This window comes from Letharia columbiana (genome assembly GCF_014066305.1).
Source record: "Letharia columbiana isolate WasteWater2 chromosome Unknown Sc0000000_s0, whole genome shotgun sequence".
Taxonomy (NCBI): domain Eukaryota; kingdom Fungi; phylum Ascomycota; class Lecanoromycetes; order Lecanorales; family Parmeliaceae; genus Letharia; species Letharia columbiana.
In genome coordinates, this window is record NW_023501036.1 from 1330787 (window position 1) to 1348277 (window position 17491).

At 49.3% G+C, this 17491-nt stretch overlaps 10 protein-coding genes across 10 annotated transcripts; 5 read left to right on the forward strand and 5 right to left on the reverse strand.

Annotated features, from left to right (window-relative positions):
* Positions 1-552: 552 nt before the first annotated feature.
* HO173_000316 (uncharacterized protein) lies at positions 553-2014 on the reverse strand (the record flags this gene model as incomplete). Its single annotated transcript, XM_037302266.1, has 2 exons — positions 553-1696; positions 1782-2014. The coding sequence occupies 2 exons, from the start codon at positions 2012-2014 to the stop codon at positions 553-555; spliced, it is 1377 nt and encodes a 458-aa protein (XP_037170845.1).
* Positions 2015-3800: 1786 nt separating this feature from the next.
* Positions 3801-4074, forward strand: HO173_000317 (uncharacterized protein; the record flags this gene model as incomplete). The annotated part of the gene is made up of 2 exons (XM_037302267.1): positions 3801-3923; positions 3979-4074. 2 exons carry the CDS (start codon positions 3801-3803, stop codon positions 4072-4074), a joined length of 219 nt encoding a protein of 72 aa, XP_037170846.1.
* Positions 4075-4495: 421 nt separating this feature from the next.
* HO173_000318 (uncharacterized protein) lies at positions 4496-5170 on the reverse strand (the record flags this gene model as incomplete). The annotated part of the gene is made up of 5 exons (XM_037302268.1): positions 4496-4507; positions 4564-4671; positions 4797-4943; positions 5006-5067; positions 5128-5170. The coding sequence occupies 5 exons, from the start codon at positions 5168-5170 to the stop codon at positions 4496-4498; spliced, it is 372 nt and encodes a 123-aa protein (XP_037170847.1).
* Positions 5171-5416: 246 nt separating this feature from the next.
* HO173_000319 (uncharacterized protein) lies at positions 5417-5973 on the forward strand (the record flags this gene model as incomplete). The annotated part of the gene is made up of 3 exons (XM_037302269.1): positions 5417-5588; positions 5644-5774; positions 5830-5973. 3 exons carry the CDS (start codon positions 5417-5419, stop codon positions 5971-5973), a joined length of 447 nt encoding a protein of 148 aa, XP_037170848.1.
* Positions 5974-6156: 183 nt separating this feature from the next.
* Positions 6157-6737, reverse strand: HO173_000320 (uncharacterized protein; the record flags this gene model as incomplete). The annotated part of the gene is made up of 2 exons (XM_037302270.1): positions 6157-6498; positions 6564-6737. 2 exons carry the CDS (start codon positions 6735-6737, stop codon positions 6157-6159), a joined length of 516 nt encoding a protein of 171 aa, XP_037170849.1.
* Positions 6738-7022: 285 nt separating this feature from the next.
* HO173_000321 (uncharacterized protein) lies at positions 7023-8623 on the forward strand (the record flags this gene model as incomplete). The annotated part of the gene is made up of 3 exons (XM_037302271.1): positions 7023-7729; positions 7931-8528; positions 8585-8623. The coding sequence occupies 3 exons, from the start codon at positions 7023-7025 to the stop codon at positions 8621-8623; spliced, it is 1344 nt and encodes a 447-aa protein (XP_037170850.1).
* Positions 8624-8913: 290 nt separating this feature from the next.
* Positions 8914-10020, reverse strand: HO173_000322 (uncharacterized protein; the record flags this gene model as incomplete). Its single annotated transcript, XM_037302272.1, has 2 exons — positions 8914-9614; positions 9669-10020. The coding sequence occupies 2 exons, from the start codon at positions 10018-10020 to the stop codon at positions 8914-8916; spliced, it is 1053 nt and encodes a 350-aa protein (XP_037170851.1).
* Positions 10021-10325: 305 nt separating this feature from the next.
* On the forward strand, positions 10326-12463 carry HO173_000323 (uncharacterized protein; the record flags this gene model as incomplete). Its single annotated transcript, XM_037302273.1, has 6 exons — positions 10326-11097; positions 11213-11229; positions 11277-11387; positions 11535-11657; positions 11710-12137; positions 12301-12463. 6 exons carry the CDS (start codon positions 10326-10328, stop codon positions 12461-12463), a joined length of 1614 nt encoding a protein of 537 aa, XP_037170852.1.
* A 58-nt stretch (positions 12464-12521) lies between these two features.
* HO173_000324 (uncharacterized protein) lies at positions 12522-14381 on the reverse strand (the record flags this gene model as incomplete). Its single annotated transcript, XM_037302274.1, has 4 exons — positions 12522-13259; positions 13314-13619; positions 13673-14167; positions 14217-14381. 4 exons carry the CDS (start codon positions 14379-14381, stop codon positions 12522-12524), a joined length of 1704 nt encoding a protein of 567 aa, XP_037170853.1.
* A 641-nt stretch (positions 14382-15022) lies between these two features.
* On the forward strand, positions 15023-15997 carry HO173_000325 (uncharacterized protein; the record flags this gene model as incomplete). Its single annotated transcript, XM_037302275.1, has 6 exons — positions 15023-15116; positions 15176-15228; positions 15286-15359; positions 15435-15657; positions 15775-15886; positions 15987-15997. The coding sequence occupies 6 exons, from the start codon at positions 15023-15025 to the stop codon at positions 15995-15997; spliced, it is 567 nt and encodes a 188-aa protein (XP_037170854.1).
* Between the last annotated feature and the right edge of the window lie 1494 nt (positions 15998-17491).

Consider the following 17491-nt stretch of genomic DNA (forward strand, 5'->3'; position numbering starts at 1 on the left):
GCCCCTATTCAACCGATGTCGATGTTCGTACTCCTTAGGTCTGTAGGCTCCATGACATGCCAAGGTGCTATGAAATACTAAGCTGGAACATTAAGTGAGAAGACAGGTCAACGGCAGACTCAAGAAGCTCGAAATGGAAATCAATCAAGGAGAGGTACTCTCGAGACTCATAAAAGAGTAGCACTAGTTCTAAAAAAGCTTATCAGATAGATAGAAATGATCCATCTCCACATAAGTAAGAATTCGATAGGTTCCTTCGCTTTCCTTCATACATAGCTGCCTAGACATTAACCACTATTGCGCGTCTCGTTCGAATTCTCGTGATCCATGCTTTGTGGCTTCCAAAGAAGCCGTCGTTCATTCTCCCTTTCCGTAATAGAATAGCAAACCCCAGGATGCTACAAACGCCCAGCACCTCCAAGACCAAGGCAGCCGGAACTCCGACTGCTGAAAACGAAGGAGACACGCCCTCATCTTCGGAGAGCCTCAATCTATAAGCTGGAACGCACACGTTGTACGCCGAGTATATATGTCAGATGTGGAAAAATGCGATCAAGAATGGAACAAATCCCAGGCCCTGGCACACAAACCCAAAAATTCATCCTTCTTCTTTCGTTGCGTTTCTGGACTGTCTATGCCGAGTCCAAATGGCCCGCGCCGGGGCTCGGGTCCACTGCCGAGAGGAGGTGTGCCCATGTCCCGTTCGTATTCTGCTCGGCCGCGTCTCCGGCCATGGCCGCTCCGGCTGGACTCGCCGTTGACAAGATTGATCGGAGGCTTGCCGGGTGTCGCACCATGATTCGATGGAGGAGAAGGGGGCGTGGGCGGCTGGTGGCCACTGTAGTGGACTATCTTTGGAAGCAAATCTTCTCTGCCACCAGCCATCTCGGCTACTGCCTCTTCTGCTGACCGGTAATCTCGAGCTCGACTAGACGGAGGAGGGTGTGATGATGGTGGTGGGAGACCAGGAGAGGGGAAGGCAGGGCGGTGGTTGGAATGAGAAGAATTGGAATTGGAGTTGGATTGGTAATGGCCTTCTCTCCTGTGCATACCAAGACCATCGCCAGCGAAGACATCCGAAATTGGCGGTAGCCTATTGTTCGTTTGAGTTGCGGGTACGTGGTGAATATGAGAAGTGTTGGAGAGATTGGAGGGTTGGTTCGCGATATGTCGAGTCATAGGATGCTGATGCCTGCCGGTAAAGCTTTGATGGAGAGGTGCCGATTGGATGACTCTTTCATTGGCGAATTGTTCATGGGATGGCGGGACTATGGACAAGCCATTGGGTGGCCTCTTCTTTGACGTCGAGGGTGTCTTCAAGCCCCCACCGAACGGATTATCCGAAGTGCTCCTCCCATCCGGATCAGTAGGCTTCGCGGTTTTCTGTAATCGTGATTCGATGATGTGCCTTTGTTGATCTCGAACGGATATGCTTCTCTGCAATTGTTGCTGCATAGTAGGATCCTGGGTCTGGAAGCCAGGTGACAGACATGCTAGTCCAACATCAACCATGGCCAGGCCTCCACTCTCTCTCGCTGTCAATGGCGCCGATGGCCTCGATGACATGGCAGCCTGGCTTTGGGATGTACTTGAAGACAAGTCCAATTTCCTTGGCCTGTGCCTGGAGGTAGCAGGCACCTCTGGTGATGAAGGCGGTTCCTTCTTCACAATAATCTTGGGCGGCCCATGCCTTGCGCTGTACATGGTGTGAGAAGGACGATGGTACGTTGGTAGCAGCAGCATGGTGCAGAGTTGTAGAGAAGACGAGAAAGACAACTTACGAATTTGGTGAACGTTTCCCTTCCGGGGTATATTTCTGCTTTGCCGCAGCTTCACTAAGCACGACAGGAGCGTTGGGCGATGTGGTTCGGGAGGTGGCTGACGCAGACCTTTGCTCGGCTGAAGCAGGTGTGTGTGTGGGAGCGAGGGTTGGGAAGCTTGACTGAGGACTCGAGCCCAGTTCGGATGGAGGCGGAGCGAGCGGCGCTGCGACAGATGCGACAGCTGTAGACATGGCGAAGGTTGTAGGAGAATGATATCGCAGCGACAGCAGATGGCTACGAGGATATTTCAGACACGAGCAAGAAGCGCAAGAGACGAGACTCGCGCTTCAAAGATCGCTTAACAGGGCAACCCTTGTGGAAATGGGAAGCGAATGCACAGAGAAGGATATGCCTGGCTGGCCTGAAGCTGCCGGCAGGATGGCAAGAGCAGCAGGCGATGCTTTCGGTCGGGAGGGGTAGCTTGCACGATGAGCAAAGCGTCAAGGTGCTTCAGTGTACAGAGTGGAAAAGGGAATAAGGTCGACAGGTTGAGTGAGGTCTTGTTTGCAGGCCTTGTGGTGCGTAACGTATGTTGAAACGGGGGAATTCAACGAGTACGAGGGGTTTCGGTTGCAGTCAAGGATCGATGTTGTCCAGTCGTGTTGGTTTTAAAAGGAGGGGGTGTACAGAGTAGGAATTATTACTTTATTATCTGGGATTCTGGGGCGGGTACGGATAGAACGTTTCGCACTAACATCTTTAAGGGAGGATGACTGAGGTGTGGCGACCTCTCTCAAACATTACTTTGGCTGCCTACAAAGGTTTTGAGGTACGCCATGAGCTGAGACCAAAAGGATGAGTGTGCGCCTCATGGGGACAAACATCCTTCTTGAGCGCCGAGACGGCTGAGGGAGAGAGGCATCAATCGAGCAAGAATCGCTTTACTTGTAGACTGTGGGGCTGGCTGCCTATCATCCTGCTTCTTGGCAATTACAGTTGACAGCACCAAGTCTCCATTAATATTGCCTTACCTATCCTTTCACATGGTAAATTGTCCTTGGCCTCTTTGCCATTCTTTCAACATGAGATATAAGAGGCGATCTAAAGAGTAATAATAATGACGTGCCTAGCTTTGTGCCATAAATATTGACAGGCGGTCGCTCACTCCGCCGAAGCGAACAGCCAACCTTATTATCATGAGGGAATCAATGTTACGTTAAGACGACAACGTTCTTCCTGCTGGATGGCATATGTCCAATCAAATCATGCGATATGCAGCTGCTAGCCTGCTACTGTATCTCGCCGCGAAACCTCAAACCTCCATCTGTTAATGAAACGGCCTGCCCACCCCTGAATGAGTCTAACAGACCCTTGCCCCTAGCCCCTTGGACCTCCGTCACATACACCAAACACTTATTCTGTAGAGAGTAAAGCATGTGTCAATATCCAATCACAGAGCAAAGGATGTGTCACAGACTGCTACTACTCATACTGTCGAATGTCAAACAAGGCAAGGTATCTCGCATCACTCCCATTTCCATGTCCGTGACTCTGAGCCATAATGCCGCTTCTCAAATCTCAATAGAAGGATCTCCCGTCCCGAAATCGCGCGCTACTCCTATGGTTCGCCGACTCGGTGCTTTCACTGCACAATGACCTCAGAGGCTCAGCCTCAGTAAAATACTTTAAAGGTGCTGGCTGTTGCCGCGCGCGCTTGCTGTGATTTTGGTGCGCGACCGTATAAAAAACCGTCGGCCTCTGGGGAGAAGTCCATCGAGCCACTGCTATGAAATTATGAACAGGATGTTTTCCAACCTGGCGAACCCGCAATGCATGTACGGTAGATGGCAAAACAAATCGACAATTTTAAAAAAATAGTATCAAACTTCCGAGGCGGTGTTCTCTCTTGGCCTCCCGCTTGGCGGAGAAAAAATAATCCTGCAGTACGATCTTGAAACCTTTCCCCCTTAACACAAAACAAGAACAACAATCACAATAGTATTTACAAACACGCTGACTGTGAGACACATCCACAAAATGCCTTCAGTTCTCGCTTCCGAAGATCAATCTATGCACAACGCTGCTGCAGAAAGCGGAGAAAACGCCGCGACAAACCCTGACGAAACATTCATAAGCCTCATCGATCAGCGGATAAGAGTGGTAACAAACGAGCTGAACCAATTACCCAAAGCAATCGCCTAATCTTTCCACGCAGCTCCCTGGTGCAAGTGACACAGCGGCGTCCTTTGAATTGGAGGCAGAGGACCATACTCTAGGGAATGCTTTGAGGTACATAATTATGAAGAAGTAGGGTTCCTTCCAGTCCCACATTTTTTAGTCTTGGCACTAGAATTGAATGGTAGTCCTGAAGTTGAGCTGTGTGGTTACTCGATACCGCATCCATCCGAGGCTAAAATGAATCTGAGGATACAGACGTATGGTAGGTACATAGCAAACCAGGTAGACATCAAATCCTCCCTAACGTCTTCTTCCAGATGGCACGACCGTCTACGATGCATTGGAGAAAGGGTTCGATGATCTTATGGGTTTGTGCGATGTCGTAATTGACAAGTTCACGGTTGCTAGAGACGAGTTCAATACTACAGAGAAATCTTGAAGAATCTAGATAGGCGAAGCTGTGGACATCAGGCGTCCTGAGCCGTATGGGTTCCCGAAGACTTAGACCGCATTATGTACTACACAAAGCAGGATGCATTTCGATAGCAGATATCTCAGTTGCGACCCTGTAGAGATGGCGATTAGCCATCTTGAACTTCACTGTTGGAACCGCAGTGCCTACCTCCAGAAAGCCTTGCATAAAACCTGCAGGTAATCTTGCTGTCGGATTTTCTGTTTCCCGAAAATACTTCATGACGTGTGGTATTTGCTTCCAGTAGTTCAATGTTTCCTGCCGTGTTCTGCGTTAGCATCCGCCCAGTGGATATGCTCTTGTTCGAGGGCCTCGTCGATTTCGCCCCATTCTCCAGCCTCCCAGCATGAGCTCTCTTTTTGTCTATCCGCAGTGCGGCATACCTGAAATTCCGAGTGGCTTTGAAACAGTAGCATGTCTACCACCGGCAGCTTGTTGACGTATCGGTGTCTTTCAAACTCTTGCCGTATTTTCGTTCGTAGCTGGGACACGGGCAGATTGAGTGAGTACATTTGCTGGATTTCAGGAGCCTGATGCGCAGCCCAAGGTCAGCCTTTGGAGAGTCAAGTGGCGGGTATCTATCGTGACTGACTGATCTCAGCCATTGCCGGTAGGCATGGATTACCCTCCGCTGCGCATCTTTCCAACTCGTCGCTGTGTATGGTTAGCTTCAATTCTTTTCCCTGCTTGCGCCGGGACAAATTAATATCATACACGAGCACGTTTTCTGGGCAAGGTAGGTGGGATTGATCACCATTGTGTCGTTGTGTTGGAGGGTAGCAGCAAAAGTGAGGCCGACCTGCTGCCTCCCATGAGTGGGGGCCGGGAGCTAAGCCTCGTAGCTGCGGGGGCTACGAGTACCTTACCGTACCTCGTTAATTCTAGATACGTTAAAATAACACCGAGAATTGCAGCTACCAAAGTCACTCTCAACCCGATTGCAAAAGTCGAAACTTTCTAGCAGCTGTCGCAGCTTCCTTCATCCGGACACGAGACATCAAAGATGCCTCCCGTCCGCTCAGCGCGAAACCGCAAGCCACCACCAGATGGCTTCGACGACATCGAAGATACCCTGCTTGAATTTGCCAATAAGATGAAAGACGCCGAAAATGCTTCACATGAGGGCAAGAAGCGACACGAGGTCTTATGGCCTATATTTCAGATCAGTCATCAGCGTATGTCATCTGCATCGGTAGGTGATATTGTGACTTACCGACTCTCTGAGTACAGGCTCGAGATATATCTACGATCTATACTATGACAAAGAAGCTATATCCAAGCTGCTCTACGAGTGGCTAATCAAGAATGGTTATGCAGACGGGATTCTAATTGCCAAATGGAAGAAGCAAGGATATGAAAAGGTACGTATTTTCAGGGTGGCTTCTTGGTACAACACTGACGGGGAAAGAATTACAGTTATGCTGCCTACGATGCATACAGACAAAAGAGACGAACTTCAACGCAACCTGCATCTGTCGAGTACCACAGGCACAGCTAAAAGAGGACCAAACCATCGAATGTGTGAGCTGTGGATGTCGTGGTTGTTCTTCTGCTGACTGATTGATTGACTGGCGTTACCTATGATACCATGAAGGCGGAGTTTTCTTGAGTCTGCACAACACGGCGTTGTGAAAAATGAAAACTGAAGAGTTCAAATGGCGAGAAGACTTTGCGTTGGATATGGCTTGGCTACGGGTCTTTGGAGTACGGAGCTTCGAGAAGCTAAGAATTGACGCTTCGGAATCAGAAGCCATCTGAGGTATCCTCCTCTTCAAGAATGGTATTAAACCTAGGCCCGCCCCGTCCGCGGCCCTGTTTTGATAAACTCCAGTTCATATAGTCCTCCCTCAACCTCAGGTCATTCCCTTGAAGACTTTCATCCTTTTGCCTAAGCTCCATAATTGGATCCTTCGCATCACGTCTCTCTTGCTTCTCTGCGCGATAAGAAGCCAAGGTCCGCCCTCTTTGCTCTTCAGGCAAGGAATCGAGGTCCAGTATGGATGTGATGAAGCCCGAGACATAGTGAAGGCTCGTGCCCGTGACAAGACCGACAAGCATTGCGATTCCGAAGAAGATGTAGAGAGTCTGCAGTGATGCCGTTAGTGACCCATGAGACAAGTGTCAACCATATCACGCTTCACTTGACTTGCCTCGAATTTACCAAGACCGCGTAACACGTACCAACAGGCGTAGAGACAGTAATGGCCAAGGTGGAGCAGGGGCGCGGTGATTATGGCCGAGAGGAAGAGGATAAACTTGAGGATGTAAAAGATCGGGTATGCAATGAAGTAGATGACAGTCCAAGCAGCGAACAGGTAGTCCATTGCGAGGTTGAAGTTTTCATGGTCGCTTCCGAAGGATCATAATGAATCACTGGTTGGGAGGTGCCATGCTTTGGACAACTTTGGAGGTGGAGGAGTGCGGAGATGCCACCCGCAGCGACTAGTGATCTGACTAAACCATTCAGAGCATTTGAAGCTGTACTCGTACCTAAGGCAATTCTCAACACTTTTTGACCAATCCATCTTAATACTATATGCTTTCTTCGTACTATAATGCAAGACAAACAATGTTTACTGCTCGACTAGATTCCGTCAACACATCACAAAATGGGCAATCAGAGCTCCAAAGAAAAAAGTCCTACCTCACCCGTAGCAAATCATTCGTCGAGCTCAAATTCCTCCACCGTAAATACACGGAAGGAGAAGGAGCATAGGGCTCCGACGTTACACAACAATGCAACAAGACCACCACACCTCGAAAAACACTCTGCCAGCCCCTCTCCATCGCAACGACCCCAATATCAAGACTCAATGGGCAACGATCAATCGAAGCAAGCACCTCAGGATGAAAATAAGAAGGAAAAGTCCAGGACAACGGGGAAATCAACGCCCGTCAAGGTCCCTCGCGGCTCTGATCCAAGACGACAAAGAGGACCAGACTCACAGTTCGAATCCTCTGGCCCTCCCAGAGATCCCAATTTCGTACCTCACTCAAACCTCAATTTCCCCCCTCGGATGCCCCTTCCCATCGAGGAAGAGTTCCACGCTCCATATTCTCCAACGATCGCACCTCAGGAATTTTCTTCTTCTTTACACGAGGAAGACTTCGACGGCGCTATACCCCGTCAATCCTCTGTCATAAGCAGCACAACACTCGAAGAAGAAGAATTAGGCAATGAGCTTCAGCCATATCCGTATGAAGCGCCGCCTCAGGGGCTTGTACCAACTCGGCTGCAATGGACGCAAGGTGGTGATAGGATCTATGTCACCGGAACGTTTGCCGGTTGGAATAGAAAGTTTCGCATGAGCAGGGAGTGAGCAGCCCCTTCCTTTGTGTGTCTGCACATCGATGTTGCGGATGATGTGGCTTCATGTATCTCTCTATACAGTATGCTCCACCGTCCGTACCAGATTTCCACAGCTTTGTGGCTCCTGCGAAGCCTGCGAGGATTAGCTGGTTCTCTTATGCGACTTCGAATAATCAAGAGGCATGCTGACCTCATGCTCCTCAATAGTTCTACAACGGGACACCACGCGACAGTTCTCCAACTCCCACCAGGAACCCATCATGTTAAATTCATCGTCGACGGGGAGATGCAGCTTTCCAATGAACTGCCTACAGCTGTGGATTACACCAATATCCTTGTCAATTATCTGGAGGTGAGTGCCGATGACATACCCAAGGGATCTCCGGACGAGGGAAGGGTCCCACAAGGGTTTCATCCGCCTCAAGTGCTTCCTCAAGTGCTCCATGAAGGCACAGAAGCAAAAGACCATGCACCGGATTCTGTTGGTAAGACTCAGCTTGTCGAGGAGGAGCAAAAGGTGGAGCCAGTCTTCTGGGGGAAGGTTGTACCCAAGTACCTTCATGATATCGACCTATCGGAGCAATCCAGACGCTATCAGCGAGCTGCACGAGGTGTCTCCGATTTCTCTGCGCCTCCAGGGTTACCACTGTTTCTCGGTAAATCAATCCTCAATGGCACAACTCCCATGAAGGATGACAGTAGCGTCTTGAATATGCCAAATCACACCGTCTTGAATCATCTAGCTACGAGCAGTATCAAGCACGACGTACTTGCTACAAGCATTACTACTCGCTATAAGCGGAAGGTAAGACATGTTGCAATGCAATGTAAAATTGGAAGGACTAGCTCACGTCTGAATAGTATGTGACAACGATCGTATACAAGCCCACTGAAGAGTAGGCTTCACCATACTCTGATGATAATCCGACCGATATAATTCACGGGGCTTGCCCGGCATCCTTAGCGACACAGGATTCCTGTAAGAACGAGGTACAATTATGCCTGTCCGGTCCTCCCAGATTGCAAAAGGAGTCGTCACACTTCCAGCGTCGGATAGTCCCTCAAAGGCTTGGAAAACAAAGTCTTACATTCGTCGTGCGGCAAGATATGGAAACATGAAATTGATACCATGGCTTATGTCGAGGATGGCCTTTGGGTCTCATAACCACCGGATGCAGCTTCCTATTTAGTCATTCTCTCCATTTGACGAATACCTCGTCTGTCCTAAATCTTTGTGTACACGTACTGTCCTCTAAAGCCGTGATCGACCCCTTCTCATATGCAAGTAATCCCGCGTGAGCAATCATGATCCCGTTGTCGATACAAAACCTCTCGTCGGTCGCGAAGACAGTTCCTCGTCTATCCCTAGCCATCATTCCCATCATCTCCTGCAGCCGCTCGTTACTGCCCACTCCGCCCACAACCAACACCTGGCTTGAGCCCACATGCGCCATAGCCCTCTCGGTAATCTCCACCAGCATAGCGTAGACCGTTTCTTGCAGGCTAAAACATAGATCTTCTCTCGTGATCACTTCGTTTGTTAACTCATCCTTCCATTCCCCACGATGTGCCTCCAATTTCTCTGCCAGAATGTCAATGCTTGCTAAAATTCCCGAGAAGCTGCAGTCCATTCCTTTGACCGCATACGGCAAGTCCACCAGATGCCTCCCATGCTTCGCCATCTGCTCGATGTTATAGCCCGGTGCTGGATCATTCGATATACGCAACGTCCGCGCAAACCGATCAAGGCAATTACCTACGGCGATGTCGAGTGCCTCTCCAAAAATGCGATATCTTTGCGAAGCATAAGCTATGACTTGCGTGTTTCCTCCTGAAACGTATAGAACGACCGGGTTTTGGGCCCCCGTGATTTCGCGACCCATTTCAATATCTTGATAAAACCCCTTAGCGCTGCCTCATGACCGATAGCTGGAAACCGACGTACGCCCAACACAGTGATTGACGCCCACCAGTTTCTTTGCCCATAGCAGACCCAACATTCTCGCGGCGACAGCGACGCTCTGCAGCGGGGCTCCCATGCCTGGCCCCTTGGTGTAACATATACAGTCGATATCCTCCACTCGAAGTCCAGCCTCTTTCATGGCCTGTTTTACAAGTCTAATTATCCATGACCGATGGTGTTTTGCGGTATCCTTTGGAAGAAAGCCTTCGCCGGGTGGGGAGATGAAAGTGTGGCGGATATTGGAGAGTATGTGCGCAGCACCACCTTTGGCAGGATGGGAGATGAGACCAACACCAAGTTTGTTAGCAGAGCCTTCAAGACCTAGGGCTATCATAATGGAAGGTGAGTAGTTGAGGTAAGAAAGAGGCAGCCTTCGAGCCCCAAGTGGTTGGACTTGGCGCAGGTATTTTACAAGTAAATCGAGCCAGGCAGAGGTGCTAGGTTGCTTGGCATACCTTAGGCTCCTCGGTTCTCTCCTTGGCGCCCTTAGGGCGGGGTCGATCCGCGTCTAGAAAAGTGCATGCCCGATACAATTCCCACACTTCTCCGTAATAAAACGTCCACCCTCTGTCCAAACCCATTCACACGCTTCTCCTACTTCCCACGACGCACCATATGTCCTTCTTGTGAGATGGCAGCATGGCTACCTATGCGAGCGATGACACTTTCCACCCAAAAACCGCTGACTTTCTCAAATGGCTGCGAGAGCGCCCAGGCACGACAATTAGCCGCAAGCTGGAGATAATCGATCTGAGGGACCACAATGCTGGCAGAGGAATAGGTAATAGACTCAGCCCAGAATCTTTGGTCTCCATACTTGCTGAAAGTCCAGTAGTTGCTGTGGAAGACATAGAAGAAGATGAGGAGCTCTTCAGAATCGCCCAGTCTGATGTTCTTACCGTCCAAAACTCGAGCCTTCAGAAAGTCAAGCCACACCTACTCGAGCGTCTCGATCCATGGAATTCACTAGTCCTCGTTATGATATATGAAGATGGCTTGGGTAAAGAATCAAAGTGGTGGAACTACCTTCAATTGTTGCCCACAAATTTCGACACCTTGATATACTGGTCTTTATCCGAGTTAGCGGAGCTGGAGGGCAGTGCTGTGCTGAATAAGATAAAAAAAGATGACGCTGACGAGTCTTTCCAAAAGTTTCTATTGCCAGTCGTGCAACAGCAGCCTGAGGTTTTTGGTCGGCATGCCCATGACTTTGTTGGTTCCAACGCATCCACCGTTCTACTCAACCTTGCTCACAGAATGGCCACCTTGATTATGGCTTATGCTTTCGATGTAGAAAAAGAGACATCTACTTCTGAAGAAGAAGACGAGGAAGAAGAAGATGATGGCTTCTCTCAATCAGCCTACGAGATGAACAAGGGACTGGTCCCCTTGGCCGACCTGTTCAACGCCGGTACGTCTATCGTTCGGAGCGACTTCTCCCTGATCTGTACCAGCATCGTACTCATTGACCTTTTTTTGTGTATGATTCCCAACAAAGAAGCAGCACTGACTCCGAAAACATGAAGAGGGTGACATGAACAATGTGTGTCTCTATGTCATGAAGTATTACGGCAGGTCTGACAGAATCAGGCTCACTTGATCCAACAAGGAGATGGCATGACAATGGTCGCGATTAAACCCATTCTCAAAGACCAACAGATCTTCAATGATTTTGGCCAATTGCCTAGGTCAGATTTACTTGTAAGTCGACGGTTCGGGCCAATTACTCTCTATATAGTACCCGATCCTGAATTGTGAAGCATATCTCGAGAATGTTTTACCCAAAGAGCTCGTCTTCTACCTCCGAGTCCATTTTCATAACGGCATGCTGACTCCGAGAACATGAAGCGGCGCTACGGCTACGTTACTGACAATTACAAGAAATGGGATGTCGTTGAAGTGGATGTTGAGACGCTTGTGTTCGCTGCTAGCAAATATAATCAACTTGATAACAGAGAGCGAGATGCCAGGGTAATCCTCTTTGGGATTGTGGAAGTAGTCAATTTCCACTAATGCGAAGTAGCTCGAGCTTGCAGCAACGTGGCAAGTATTGCAAGACGGCTATGACCTTAGTCGTCCACCAGAGAAGGGATCGCTTGAATTTGATCAATCGCTCATACTTACTATCACCGCGTTGTTGCTTGATACGGATGCTGCTAAGCAAGCAATTGCTAGGACACGGACGCCAAAGCAGCCACCACTACACCTGCTGAAGACGTTGCGTTTGGTTCTCAAAGAAATCATATCTGACAGACAGAAAGCCTACAAAACGACACTGGCTGAAGATATCGCTCTGTTACACGACCTGACTGTGCAAGGACGGCGGAGAATGGCTATCGAAGTTCGTCTAGGAGAGAAGGAAGTTCTCTCCATGGCAGCTCTCCGGGTCGACGATACAATTGCCGACATTAGAGAGGACGAGAGTACGAGTCACGTCAAGAGGAGAAAGATGTGAGATGTGGCTTGAATGCTTATCAACTCGGGTATCTCCTAATTCTGGTTTTCTCCGAAAGCATCGATTGAGCTGCGTCTCCTGGTGACTCAGATCCCCAGCCATTCAGCAGCTCTAACGTACACACAAGCAGTATGGATACTGCGTTGATCCGTCCTACAGCTCACCTCACAACACATCTTTGTCGGGCCTTTCCGAAGCCTACTTCGAAATCCACATACAACCTAGCTCGACGGCTTGTGTCTATCTCAACAACAGCGGCTTTGGGTGGCGCTCGAGGAAGCCGGTCAATACTCGTTTCAGATGGCTTGCTTGTGGTCAATAAATTACATCCACCCTCGAATATTTGGAAGCAGATTGTAGACCCTGTGCTCGGCCTATAATCAGCCCGGCCCGGCCTGACGAGAAGCACGTGCTGAGGTGGAAGCATGGCTTGTCCCGTGCGAAGGTGCCTCCATCTGGGCGGCCCGCCTAGCTTGCATTTGAGCTTGACTCGACTGTGCGGAGAAGAGTTTTGCCCGGAACTGCATGCTTTCTGTGTCGAATGGATCGACAAAGTACACTGACACCTCGTCTTCGTCGTCGTCGTCATCGTACTTGAATCGATCTGCGCCAGGACAGTCAAAACCTGCCTTGGGTGGCAAGCGCATGCCCCTACGATCGATCCACAGCCGGCCTCCTCTACCATACCTACGCCTGAAGGAGGGCTGACTGTGACAAGGTCCATCATAGGATGGAGAAGCATAGCGTACTGCTACCGAATCCGCCTTGCGCATGTTCACGGCACTGAAATCAAGCGCAACATCACCAGAAAGCTCTGAAGATATTGATGCAGGAGGTGTAGGCAAATACTCGGTTGTTGCGGTACGAAAAGTCGATCCAGCATCTGACTCCAACGGCGGAGTCAGCGGGGCTTTGGTCATGTCCCTGTAACCAACGTTCCATTGCTGATGTTGAGCAATCTTTGTGTCGATGTCTTGTGTCAGCAGTTTCTCCTGTTCCGCCAGAAGATCTGAGAGAAGGACTAGATCAGTATCAGCAGGTCGACCGTCTGATCTTTGCGGTAAGCGATACTGGTTCCCTGGTGCACGTTGCGTAATCTCCAAGGGCTTTTTCTTCGGCTGTTTAGCTTATCAGTATTGTTGCTTGTGAAAGTTTTCGGGAAATGCTTTTACCTTTTGATTGACGAGGATGTCTTCGTCGCCTTCCTTGTATTGATCGGGAAGGTTCAGCTTGACTTGCCTCAGATTGGCCCGTTGCTCGAAAAGTTGTCTTTCTACGGCAAGTTGCTCTCTCTTGGTGATCTCTCTCTGCCTGATCATAGCCATGATTTCCCGAGACCCTTCGAGCTCTTTTCGGAGCTTCTTAAGCTTCTCGGCGCTATGGGCATCTCTGCCACGAGTCTTCCGAATCTGTCTGACTTCTCGTCTTCGGAAGCAGACATAGGGGTCGGCATCATCGGTATCCGCGCCTGTCTCGAACTTGACTTTGTTAGCTGAAGATTGCACCCAGTATGGACGGGCAGGCGACTTACCTTGAGCCCGGTTATTAGGGGTTTATTGCCAGCTTCTAATCTTCGGGCCTTCCAGTGCTCGTAAACTTCTCTAGCGAAGGGCCGCGCATGATGATCAAGGTAATCGTCCATAGAGCTTTCGATTTCATCATAAGAAAGAACAGGAGGGCTGTCTACGGCAGCAAATGGTTGCTTCACTTGAGCCGTCTCCTCGAAGCAGTTCACGATTTCTTCGAATTGATCTTCAGAGCATTGCGTGGAGGCATTCTTTTTCTTGTTCATGAACTTGAAGAAAGTCTGATCCTCTTCGTCCATATCATACGGACAGCCTGCGCAGTCTTCTACGGTGGAAGAAAAGCGAACATACGTCGCCGGCTGCGCGTACGTGAGGGGGTAAAGCTTGTCATATTGCAGAGAGCTCTGCACAGCATCTGGAGTGGGAATGTATATCTGAGCGACCTTACCACCGATGACGGCTGCTTGTGAAGCCGAAAGTGCAGCTTGCAAATGGTGTTCCTTGTTGCGTTGGTCACGTGTTGATCCTTTGTGCTTGGGGAGAACATACATTCTGTTCCGCCTTTTCGACGCCACTGTCAAGACCCGACAGCACTCTGGGCAAATCATCATCGGCCTCGTGCAAATCGTCTTCACGAATGATTTGAAGCGCAGCTCTAGTATTCAGCTTCCGTTGCCTCATACGACTTTGACTGAGTGCGCCGGCACGAGTCATGGTTTTGCTCTCTCAGGAGCGATTTGATAATTCCAAATCATTCATTAAATTAAAATATGAGGCATGTTCCAAAGTATGAGACAAAGTCCGACCGTAAAAATAGATGATGAAGGGGGGTTGGTGGATGGGACTTTTTTTTTTTGATTTGGATGAAGACGACAACTTGATCGATTTTCTAGGTCCGAGGGTCAGGGTGGTTGTGCCCACTGAAAGAAAGGCTCGGCGTGACGGGCAGGACGGCAGCTCGCCCTCTTTTTTTCCTTTTTTTTTGTTTTGAATTCTTAGCGCGTTATGTATTTACCACTAACTGTCTTTGGACCTAGTGTGAAGGTGTTATGCCTCCTCTTTGGCATTCCTTGGCATCATCTCCTTGGCATCCCTCTTACGAGTTAAAGCTTACAGAGTACAGAGTAGTGGGCTGCACCTTAGCCTCGTCTTTTGTCAGCCCCACGTCAAATCATTACGCTGCATCTAGAGTAAGGTAATCTATCATCCCACTCACGCCTCTTTCATCTACAATCATATTAGAGCCTGGATTCTCTACAGCAAACATTACAGCGACTACAACACAGGAGATTCAAACAAAGAGAGAAGGAGAGAAAGAACAAAAGAACCACACTTGGAAAAACAATTACACAGATATGGCCGACGCCAATCAGGCAGCCTTGTTTGACGCCCGGCGGAGAGCTGGATCAAGCAGCCAAATGCTCGATAGCATCATACAAGGTTCAAATTGTGAGGCTTGGAGAAGACGGCCTGACTTGGAATCAAGGACGCTGATTGCGTCGCAATAGTCGATCGAGATGAAGTTGACAGACTGCGAAAGAGGTTCATGAAGCTGGATAGAGTGTGTGCATCTCCATCCTGATCAATGCTCTGCTCGCCATATTCATTATACATGCAGGACAATTCGGGAACAATAGAACGCGACGAATTCCTCTCGCTTCCTCAAGTCTCATCAAATCCTCTAGCGACCCGGTACTTGCCCCCCACCCCGATGACCCTGACAGCCCAGAAGTACTCGCGGCTAACCAATTCCCATTTCTATTGCAGCATGATCGCCATCTTCGATGAAGACGGAGGCGGCGATGTCGACTTCCAAGAATTCGTCTCCGGTCTCAGCGCCTTCAGCTCCAAGGGCAACAAGGAAGAGAAATTAAGATTCGCCTTCAAGGTCTACGATATCGATCGCGACGGATACATTAGCAATGGGGAGCTGTTCATTGTACTGAAAATGATGGTGGGAAGCAATTTGAAGGACATGCAATTGCAACAAGTATATACCCCAGCCATTTGTCAAGAATGGAGAAGGTGTTTCCCATTAGGGGCGGAGTGGTAGTAGAGGGTTATCTATGCATTCGATGGACGGCTGACAACTGGTGCACTATGACAGATCGTGGATAAGACAATCATGGAGGCAGACACGGATCGGGATGGGAAGATCAGCTTCGAGGAGTTCACAAAGATGGTTGAGAACACGGACGTTTCAATGAGCATGACATTAGGTATGCCTCTCAGCTTTGCAGTGCCTCCATTGGTCCTTCTTTGCTGCCTCTTAATCGCAATCTCCTAGAGCGCCAAGTTCAAGTGTTGACGTTGCCGCAGATCAATTCTAGTCGATACCCTGCTAGCGATAGCTGAAACGAATGAATTTTTACGGCCTCGTATAATGTGCAAAACTTGCGAACCAAACCAGCTGAGCCGTTCAAGATGAAGGAATGGAGACTCGTAGATAATGCGGTAACATTCTCTGCATTCTCTTCACGCTGCGGCATTCTGATTGTGAAGCTGTTCCAAAGGAGCGGGCAGGGCGACGCTACAGCAAACGGAGTCTACAATAGCTTTGGCGTACGCCTTAGCACCCATTATGAAGTAGCCTCGAGAACAAAGATCGCTTCTTGACCACTGTTTTGTGTTTGCCATGACAGAACAGAGACTTGCTCCGTTCTCTTTGTCGCAGAGCGACATGGTAAGCCTCGACCGGCGATTTGCCTCGGTGCATTGCGTGGCGTCGTTGCATCGCGTTGCATCGCATCGCATTGCATCGCATCGCATCGCATCGCATCGCATTGCAGAACAGACTCAGTCTGATAGATTACTTGTCTGCTGCTGTTTCAAATACTTGTCGGACAGTCAAGACATGGCTCACTACTCGCATGTACCTCAATTTCCCCTCTGCAGTGTCGATCATTCTGAAGTTACTCCGCAGTCCGCACTGAGAGAGAGTACATGGTTCCCAAACTTGCACCGTCCATCAGGTCAAGTCCGAGGACCTCCTTGATTCTTCCATCAGGTTAGGCACGGTTTTAGGGACGACTTTGTCACTCGGATGTCAATGCATGACTAAGGAAGCCTAGGTTATAGATTTACATGATGATTGAATGGTAGAATGCTTCATGTCTGATTTGAGGTAAAATTACGCCAGGCGATTATGTCCTGAAAATGCTACCAAGCCAATCTATCTATCCAGGCGTGATATGCTTCCCAACAACCTGGGCCTTAACCCCCTTTTTTTCAAACACCCCCCCCCTCCAAAAAAACCAAATCAAATCGCGCTTTGCTTGGCCGACTCTCGATCCTTTGAGCCAGCTCGCAGTCTTCTATGACCGAGAGCTCCCCCTTTGCCCTTCAGTTCGCATAAGTTCCAATGAAAGGAGACGCCTATGTAATCGGTGGTCTAGTAGAGTACAAAGTGTGTGCTAGCAGCGCAGTATACATAACGAGTTGCCTCCCAGGGTATTTTGTCAAACCGTTCTAAATAAAGCAATATAACCTAACACCTAATGTCCGGTTGCCCGTTAATTCTATGCCGTGGTGGATGTATGGTATGGTCGTCGATGTTGTTAAGAAAAGAGAGCGATTCCGTGTGCGCGTATTCTCCGCAAGGGTCGTGGGTTGCAAGTGGTGGTTGCGTGTGTGTGTAGTCTTGATTGTTGTTCTCTTGGTGTACACAGAATCTGCGCAGGATGCGGCCATGGACTGCGTAGACATACACCCGTTTGCGGACTAAGAAGCTCTCATGCAGGTAATTGTTTGAGGTGGGCGACATTGAATTGTGATACTGAAAGGGTGAGGTCGTGAAAAGGGTTTGGACGGCAAACAGAGTGGAC